This window comes from Triticum urartu, chromosome 3A (assembly GCF_056163025.1).
Source record: "Triticum urartu cultivar PI428250 chromosome 3A, HENAU_Tu73, whole genome shotgun sequence".
Lineage (NCBI taxonomy): Eukaryota > Viridiplantae > Streptophyta > Magnoliopsida > Poales > Poaceae > Triticum > Triticum urartu.
Genome location: NC_141875.1, coordinates 617222 through 626910, shown reverse-complemented (window position 1 = coordinate 626910; position 9689 = coordinate 617222). Strand labels below are relative to the sequence as shown.

Below are 9689 nucleotides of genomic sequence, written 5' to 3'. Positions count from 1 at the left end.
GGGCGCCTGTTGCTGCTTACGGCCGCCCCGCGGCGGTTGCCGCGGTGCCCGCCACCGGGCTGCTGGGGGCCAGCGGGAGGGGCGAGGGGCGCGGGCGGCAGGGGGAAGTACCCCGAAGGCGCGGGGGGCCGGTGGCGGCTGGCGCGACGCTGGTGGGGCGGCCGGTGGTGGGGCGCCACGGGAGGTGCCGGCGGCGAGGGCGTGATGCTGCATGCGCTTCTTGACCCCCTTCATCCGGCGCTCCTCCAACCGCAAGTACGCCACAAACATGGGGAAGGAGGGCTCCGGCATCAAGGTGAGGTTGGAGGCGGCGTCACCGAAGTCCTCGTTGAGGCCGGCGGTGAGCGTGCTGAGGAGGAGGTTGTCATCAACCTTGGCGCCAAAGTCGCGGAGCTCATCCGCCAACGTCTTCAGGCGGCGGCAGTAGTCATCTATGGACTGTTCATCCCGGTGACAGTCAAAATAGTCCCGCTGCAAAAAAAACGCGGCGCTGAAGCTTGTTGTCGGTGAAGAGGCCGTTCAGCTTGACCCACAAGGCGCGGGCGTCGTCGCCTGTGCTCACGACCGTGTGGAACAGGTCCTTGGAGATGGTGGTGAAGAACCACCGGATGATGGTGGCGTCGATCGCGGTCCACTCAGCGTCATCCACCATGGCGCGGGAGTCAACGGTGCCATCCACATGATCCACGAGGTTGTTCTCGCGGAAGAGCAGCGTGAAGTACGTCTTCCACGCGAAGTACGTGGAGTTGGAGGCATCAAGGACGACGGGAACGCGTGCATGGACGTTGATGTCGCGGATTTTCGCAGGGTCGACGGCGAAGGGGTTGGAGTAGGTGGAGGCGTTGGACGATGTGGCGGTGAGGAGGTGGTGTAGGGGGCGGCGCGGCAGGAGGGCGGCGCGGCGGGAGGGCGCGCGCGGCGGGGTGGAGAGGGCGGCGCGGCAGGAGGGCGGCGCGGCGGGGAGGTGGGTAGCGGTGGCGGTATGGGGCGGCGCCGAAGGCAGCGGAAGATTGCGATGGCGGCGGCTAGGGTTAGCGGAAGCGGGGAGATCGATTTGCGATAGATACCATGTAGAGAATGATTTGGTGCATCGATAATTGATTGATCGTGCACTAGGCACATATATATATATAGGTACAAGGGGTGCGACCGGTGTCTTGTCTCCCAAGATACAAGTAAATACAAAGGGAGAGAGACACTACAGGTACGGCATACAAAACCCAGACCTACGTACATGTACACATGTTCAACATGTAGTGTGCTCCACTCTTGTTGATGCTTACGCTTGTACGACATAAGCACGCAAGAGTTTACTCAGGCCCTTGTCGTGTCCCAGAGCCAACTTGCGCCATCTTCAGGGCTTCTACGATATGTGACCTTGGCTCGCAGTGCCAATTGCAAAATCTGGACCGACCATTGGACCAATGGTAGATCTGTTGGAAATATGCCCTAGAGGCAATAATAAATTGATTATTATTATATTTCCTTGTTCATGATAATCGTTTATTATCCATGCTATAATTGTATTGATAGGAAACTCAGATACATGTGTGGATACATAGACAACACCATGTCCCTAGTAAGCCTCTAGTTGACTAGCTCGTTGATCAATAGATGGTTACGGTTTCCTGACCATGGACATTGGATGTCATTGATAACGGGATCACATCATTAGGAGAATGATGTGATGGACAAGACCCAATCCTAAGCCTAGCACAAGATCGTGTAGTTCGTATGCTAAAGCTTTTCTAATGTCAAGTATCATTTCCTTAGACCATGAGATTGTGCAACTCCCGGATACCGTAGGAGTGCTTTGGGTGTGCCAAACGTCACAACGTAACTGGGTGGCTATAAAGGTACACTACAGGTATCTCCGAAAGTGTCTGTTGGGTTGGCACGAATCGAGACTGGGATTTGTCACTCCGTGTGACGGAGAGGTATCTCTGGGCCCACTCGGTAGGACATCATCATAATGTGCACAATGTGATCAAGGAGTTGATCACGGGATGATGTGTTACGGAACGAGTAAAGAGACTTGCCGGTAACGAGATTGAACAAGGTATCGGGATACCGACGATCGAATCACGGGCAAGTATCGTACCGCTAGACAAAGGGAATTGTATACGGGATTGATTAAGTCCTTGACATCGTGGTTCATCTGATGAGATCATCTTGGAACATGTGGGAGCCAACATGGGTATCCAGATCCCGCTATTGGTTATTGGCCAGAAAACGTCTCAGTCATGTCTGCATGGTTCCCGAACCCGTAGGGTCTACACACTTAAGGTTCGGTGACGCTAGGGTTATAGAGATATTAGTATGCGGTAACCCGAAAGTTGTTCGGAGTCCCGGATGAGATCCCGGACGTCATGAGGAGTTCCGGAATGGTCCGGAGGTAAAGATTATATATAGGAAGTGCTATTTCGGCCATCGGGACAAGTTTCGGGGTCATCGGTATTGTACCGGGACCACCGAAAGGGTCCCGGGGGTCCACCGGGTGGGGCCACCTGCCCCGGGGGCCACATGGGCTGTAGGGGGTGCGCCTTGGCCTATATGGGCCAAGGGCACCAGCCCCAATAGGCCCATGCGCCAAGAGAAGAGGGAAAGGAAGAGTCCTAAAGGGGGAAGGCACCTCCGTGGTGCCTTGGGGAGGAGGGACTCCTCCCTGGCCGCACCCTTCCTTGGAGGAAGGGCCAAAGGCTACGCTCCCCTCTCCCTTGGCCCTATATATAGTGGGGGGAAGGGAGGGCAGCAACACCTCAAGCCCTGGCGCCTCCCTCTCCCTCCCATGACACATCTCCCTCCTCCCGCAGCGCTTGGCGAAGCCCTGTTGGAATCCCGCTACTTCCACCACCACGCCGTCGTGCTGCTGGATCTCCATCAACCTCTCCTCCCCCTTGCTGGATCAAGAAGGAGGAGATGTCGCTGCTCCGTACGTGTGTTGAACGCGGAGGTGCCGTCCGTTCGGCGCTAGGATCATCGGTGATTTGGATCACGACGAGTACGACTCCATCAACCCCGTTCTCTTGAACGCTTCCGCGCGCGATCTACAAGGGTATGTAGATCCACTCCTCCCTCGTTGCTAGATGACTCCATAGATAGATCTTGGTGACACGTAGGAAAATTTTGAATTTATGCTACGTTCCCCAACAAGATCCGCGGCCGAGATCACCCCTCTCATCTCCCGGCTTGTCTCTCGACGTCATCACAAGACACATGTCGTCGAAGATGGCCTTCACCTATGTTCCTGGGTGCAGGATATCCACGGGGCGCTCGGACCCCCGTTGGAATCTTACGTGGAGGCCATGGGCCCCGCTTCGCGTCAAATTCTTCCTCTGGCTGTGCATGCAGGACCGATGTTGGGTGGAGGAACGCCTGGCCCGCCACGGCCTACCCAATGAGGCGACATGCGCCTTCTCGATTAAGAACCCAAAATGATGCAACATCTTCTTGCAGGATGCTCATTCTCCAGGCAGGTATAGCATTAGATTCTTGGTTGGGTGAGGGCAACAGATGACTTACCGATCTCTGGCACTCCCTTCCAGACAAGACTGCCCGGTGTCATGTGACCATGCTCTGGCCTCAACTCGCAAGGGCATGTCATCTCTCATAATCCTCGCTGCATGGTGGCTACGGAAGCATGGTAATGGACGCACCTTCGACGACAACCGACCATCAATCACCCACATCTTTCTTCGGCACTATCAAAGATGAGGCGCGCCTATGGGCTAAGGCAGGCGCAAACGGGCTTAGAAACATCCTTCCCGGCACTTAGTTTGTGGTTGTATGGGGGGGGGGCGAGCAACCCCTTGCCTTCTCTTCTGCTCCTACGCTCGCTACCACGCCTTCTCGCACACTGATTGTAACCCCGATGCTACAACTCTCCTTCTGTCAATGAAAAGACACGCAACCTTTGCGTATAAGTGAAGAAAAAAATGCGATCATATTGCATTCATTCAACAAGTCCACAGTCGAGTGAGAAAAATATTCAAGCAAGTCAAGGCTCTTCTTAGCCGAGGAGAGACCAAGTCCTGGTTCACTTTCACTCACTGTCACTCTCCCTCTCTGCCAAACCAAAAGCTATCTCATTTCGCATGTTACTCTGCTCTGCTCTTTGGCTCCTTCCTCCCCGCTGCTGGCCGCTCTCCAAAACCACGGCCCCCATCGCCCTCCTCCTCCTCCTCCTCCCGCAATCATCCGTAGCTTCGCAACACCATCTTCATCCTCCCTAGCACGTGATGGGCCTCTTCGGCAGTAGCAGTGGCATGGGTAAGGGCAAGGGCACCCCCGGCGCCTCGTCCTCCTGTGCTCGTCCTCCCCCTCCTCCTCCGGCGCCGGCGCGTTTCCGCCTAGGTCGCCGGCGCCTGCACATCCCGGTGCACCAAGCGCGGTGGCGCTGGGAGTAAATGCAGCCGCTTCCCTACCCCGACGTGAAGCTGCCGCACCACTGGCACCTGGATCCGCACCGGATCCAGGTGCCAGCGGTTCCGCAGACCCAGCGGGCGCACGACGAGGAGGTGCGCAGAGGCCCCGTGCAGCTCACGTCGGAGCAGCGGCGGATGCCGGAGTACGTCGCCGACTCTCCCAACTGGGAGGCTTGGCTTGCCCTCGAACGCGAGGAGCAATGGCGTTCAGGCGTCGACGCCATCCTGCCACCGTTTCCACCGCTGCCCCCGCGGGTAGAGCCGGAGGAAATGGAGGCGGAGGCAGAGGCAGAGTACCAAGCCACCCTCGAGGAGGCCCTGTAGCACGCTCTGGAGGCTAGCCGTCTCGAGAAGGACGCACATTGGGATGGGCTAGAGCAAGCTCTTGCCCTGTGGGCGGAGGGGGACTTTGTCCACACCCGGCTCTTCGTCCCGCCTCCGCCCGTCGAGCCCAAGCCGGAGCCGACGCGGACACGCTCCCCGCCTCCACCCACTTGGTCGGAGGAGGCCTACACTTGGACGGACAAATACCGCGAGTGTGTGAGCGCGCCTCCTGTCCACTTCGCTGCGACGCCGGCGCAGGAGGCGGCCCACCTTGAGCGTTGAAAGGTGCACTGGCTCCGCCAGGAGCAGGCCGACGGCGAGCGGTAGATCCGCTGCGAGGCGATGCTGCAACGCGACGCGGAGGCGCTCCGGCTTTAGGAGGAGGAGGAGAAGCACGCGCGGCTAGCCGCAATGCCGCCGCCCCAACAGACACTGGAGGAGGCTGCCCTGGCAGCGTACCAGGCGGTGTTCGGGTGGGCTGGCCCTGCTCCCGTCTTCATCGGCCTCACCAGTGGCGATGGCGACGTGGACGTCAAGGGTAAGGCAAGGCCGACGACGTCTGGGCAGCGTGCGGGGCGGCTCAGACTTTTTTATATTTTAATTAATGTGTAATTAGGTTTAAGTGGACTTTGGCCTGCGGTTGACCGGCCACTTATGTTTATTTTATGCTAGCTGTTTTTTTTTTCATGCCGGCACATTTGGGTCAGCCTGCCGTTGGGCGGTTAAGCCGACCCATTTAAGAATGCGGACGCGCACATCTGCCTGGCCGACCCAAACGGACGAGAAGCGGATAAAGCACGCGTCCGATTGGGTCGCCCCGTTGAAGTTGCTCTCAATGAAAAGACACACAATCTTTGCGTATTCGTGAAGAAGAAAAAAGTTATATCATAGTAGTATTCAACAAGTCCACAGTGGAGTGTGAAAAATATCCTAAGCAAGTCAAGGCTGTTGGTAGCAGAGGAGAGACGATGGCTCTCAAGACCAAGTCCTGGTTCACTTTCACCCACTGTCACTCTCCTACTCACTGTATCACTCTCTGCCAAACCATCCAAAAGCAATCTCATTTCGCATGTTACTCTGCTCTGCTCTTTGGCTCCTTCCTCCCCGCTGCTGGCCGCTCTCCAAAACCACGGCCCCCATCGCCCTCCTCCTCCTCCTCCTGCAATCACCCGCAGCTTCGCAGCACCTTCTTCCTCCTCCCTCAGACACACACACCACCATCCTCTGCCGTTTCTTCCATTGGATGTGAATGGAAGGTCGGAGGACACTGGAATGTAGGGCCGGGTAAAGAAAAGGAGCAAGAAACGGCAGCAGAGACCCCCCTGCCGCCGCGCCCGCCTGAAATCTCTCCCTCCGCCTTTACTCGCCGGGAGCCCCGGGCCTGATCTGATCCGATCTGATTCGGAGTGATTTCCGGGCGCCTCGTTTTCTAGCCGCCCGCTCCCCCCGGAGGCCAGAGCCGTGAGCTCCGCCGACGGGGAGAATAGAAATGAAGAGCCTGCAGTGCTTCAAGCAGGGCGGCGGGGATGGCGCGGGGAGGCGGCTGGAGCGGCGGCTGTCGCTGGGGGACTACAAGAAGGCGGTGTCCTGGTCCAAGTACCTGGTGGCGCCGCCGGGGGCCAAGATCCGGGGCGGCGGCGAGGAGCTCTGGAGCGCCGACCTCTCCAAGCTCCAGATCCGCGCGCGCTTCGCCTCCGGCCGCCACAGCCGCGTCTACTCCGGCCGCTACAACGGCCGCGAGGTCGCCATCAAGATGGTCAGCCAGCCCGAGGAAGACGCCGCGCTCGCCGCCGAGCTCGAGCGCCAGTTCGCCTCCGAGGTCGCGCTCCTCCTCCGCCTCCGCCACCACAACATCCTCTCCGTACGCTCTCTACTCCCAACCCATTTTTTACCTTCTCTTTCAGCCATTGTTTTCACCACGGATTAGTTAGATTAGATTAGATTAGATATATATGAATCTGAATTGAGTAGTAAATTGGTTGTGTTGTTGGTGCCCATGCCTGAGGATTTGCCATCCCAACCGATCTTCACATTAAAGGTGCAAACTTTACGCTTTCGTCGGTTGGATCGACAAGGGGAAATAATTGTTCATGCCTCTTTACACTATGTATGCATGTATAACCTGAACAAGAGGGAAAGAACATGGCAGACAAGCTTCTTTCCCCTATCAATTTTATTGTTCTTTTTTGAGGAAAGAAAACAGTGGTCCTTCCTCGGCGATTTCCGTTAAAGAAACCGCGGGCCACAAAGCATCTACACTTATAAATTGTGAATTTCAGGTAGTAGTTAATGTTTGTGATGGTGAAATCCCTTGACACTTATGGATCTGCTGGAACAAATCTTTAGTAAGGCATGATTGTTTGTTTCCTCCATAGTAGTTCACTGTCTCCATACTGATTGCTGTCCATTCGTAAACCATGACTTTTAGTTGGCAATAGCACTTTGTACTTTTGCCTAAATTATGTTAGTAGAGCCCCTGTTTGTACAGTCTGGACGACTAAGTGCACCAAAGCAACCTTGCAAATATTTTTATTCTCTCTGTGGTTTTGGATGGCGGTGAAACGGAATATTTCGGACAAGAGTGTCGCAGAAGGCTTGACGAGTTCACGACACCTACAGCTCTGTACACGATAAGCCGATAACGTTAGATACATGGATTTTCTAATTAAAGTGGGTGGTGGACCATGTAGGGCGCGCCCACTCTTAAGTCTTAACTGCTTTCAGATGCAGAGAAAAGCGCATCTTATCGTTTAAGTGTTTAATAACGAGAATCGACTCGGAGAGTGATAGATAGATAGATAGTTCATGTGCAGATAAATATCAATCCCGCTTTTCCCTTTGCTAAGTGTGGCCCTGTCTCACTCGGCCCCACAAGTCACATGGAGAAAAGGTTTAGTTGGCTGCATCAAATGGATTATTAAGCTAGAAAGTTCAAACGGTATTATGGTTGGTACTACTTAAGTTCATACTGTTCTCTGTATCTGCTTTTAGGCACTGCCAACCTCCGAATATTCTCCATATCTCATACTGTGCTTTTCTATGAAGCAAAGTTTACATGCTGGGTTGTGAACATATGTCAGTAATAAGGTTGAAACAATTTTGCTTATGATCCATGTTGTATTTGAAATGATTGGAATACTTAGTTACTTTGGTGTATCAACCCTTCTTGTTAAGTCTCTGTTTGGAATGGAATATAATGGTAATCTTCTGATTTTGCAGTTCGTTGCAGCATGCAAGAAACCACCAGTGTTCTGTATCATCACTGAGTACATGGCAGGGGGTTCCCTTAGGAAGTATCTACACCAGCAAGAGCCTCATTCAGTCCCCATCGAACTAGTTCTGAAACTAGCTCTAGACATTGCCCGTGGGATGAGCTACCTGCACTCACAGGGGATACTCCATAGGGACCTGAAGTCAGAGAACGTGCTTCTCGGGGAAGATATGTCCGTCAAAGTGGCGGATTTCGGGATCTCATGTTTGGAGTCGCAGTGCGGTAGCGGCAAGGGGTTTACGGGGACCTATCGGTGGATGGCTCCTGAAATGATCAAGGAGAAAAACCATACTAGAAAAGTCGATGTGTACAGCTTTGGGATCGTCTTGTGGGAGATTTTAACTGCTTTGGTTCCATTCAGCGAGATGACACCTGAGCAGGCTGCTATAGCTGTCGCCCTCAAGGTATGTTTGTTGATGCACCACTTGTTTTATGTGTGGATGCTACTTTCTCGCTCCCAGATTCTGGAGACTAATTTTGATTCGTGGCATACCATGGTAGAATTGCTTGTCCGTCATCCGACAGATATCTTGTTTTATGTGCTTGATAAGTATACATAGCACGTTCGTCAGCTCAGTTTCGAGAATTGAAGTGTGTTGGTGTGCTCAGCTGTCAATGTTATTCTTCGCTGAATTTCGTGATAATTCCCCAATTTGTATTGTACAACAAACATAAATATCTGGCAAGTACCACCATAGGCATACTTCTTAAGTTTGGGCAAATATTTGTTTATTCTTACTGTCGATTTCTACATGCTTTTTGTAACACCAGCTAATTTTCTTTGCAGAATGCGAGGCCACCGCTACCTGCTTCGTGCCCTGTGGCCATGAGCCATCTGATATCTCAGTGCTGGGCGACAAACCCGGAAAGAAGACCTCAGTTTGACGATATCGTCATGGTCCTCGAGGGCTACAAGGAAGCGCTTGACAACGACCCGTCATTCTTCCTGTCATACATACCGCCTCCGCCGCAACACCACCCGCAGCACCAGCAGAGCCTTCTCCGGTGCTTCCCTCGGGTGAAATCAATGCGACGGTCCGCTTCTCTCAAGGCATGATGTCTGCGGGCGGTGCTCCTCCTTCATCCTCGCCATGTATAATATGCACCTTTCTCTGAGTTTCTTCCTCTCTATGTGCCGGCCCTCTATTATTGCGGCATCTAGGCTCGCTCCAATTTCGTTTTTCCTTTCTTCTTGGTTATTATGATTGCCATCATTGATGATGCCGTCGAAGCCGCCGTGCGTTTCTATCTAGATATGACAAAGCAGTTCTCCCTGCAGATTATCTATCGGCTGCCGTCTACTTGTGACCGAGTGATGGAACCATGAACTAGCTAGCTTTTGTAATTGTAATTATAACTGAGCTCTTCATGAATCGTGTTCCTACTCTTTTATCTGCTTCAGCAAGAATTACCATTATCTTAGCCTTACATAACTGAGCTTCTCCGAAGGGATTGCCATTTTGTCGCACTAGATGTAAAACTCCTGGGCATGAACTTTCTACCATGCTGCATCAAGAATACACAATGTTGTACAGATAGAAGGCAAAATTCCTGTCACATGAACTGGCTTTCATACTGTAAAATTCAAGGGAGAAGGGCATAATAGCATATTCAGTTTGATTTGCCTAGCGCCAACTTGTTGGATATTTGAGATCTTGGGAACAAATTGA

General features: G+C 53.5%; 1 protein-coding gene across 1 annotated transcript; it reads left to right on the top strand.

Moving 5' to 3' along the window:
• The first annotated feature begins 5811 nt into the window (after positions 1 to 5811).
• Positions 5812 to 9411, top strand: LOC125542226 (serine/threonine/tyrosine-protein kinase HT1). The gene is made up of 3 exons (XM_048705179.2): positions 5812 to 6609; positions 7968 to 8423; positions 8807 to 9411. The coding sequence occupies exons 1-3, from the start codon at positions 6238 to 6240 to the stop codon at positions 9074 to 9076; spliced, it is 1098 nt and encodes a 365-aa protein (XP_048561136.1). The 5' UTR covers positions 5812 to 6237; the 3' UTR covers positions 9077 to 9411.
• The last annotated feature ends 278 nt before the right edge of the window (positions 9412 to 9689 follow it).

Bases quoted from the DNA above. Each gene is read 5' to 3' on its own strand.
- LOC125542226 (XM_048705179.2), top strand. From the start codon at position 6,238: ATGAAGAGCCTGCAGTGCTTCAAGCAGGGCGGCGGGGATGGCGCGGGG. The intron at 6,610-7,967 runs GTACGCTCTCTA...CTGATTTTGCAG, and splicing joins GCCACCACAACATCCTCTCC to TTCGTTGCAGCATGCAAGAA. The intron at 8,424-8,806 runs GTATGTTTGTTG...TTTTCTTTGCAG, and splicing joins CTATAGCTGTCGCCCTCAAG to AATGCGAGGCCACCGCTACC.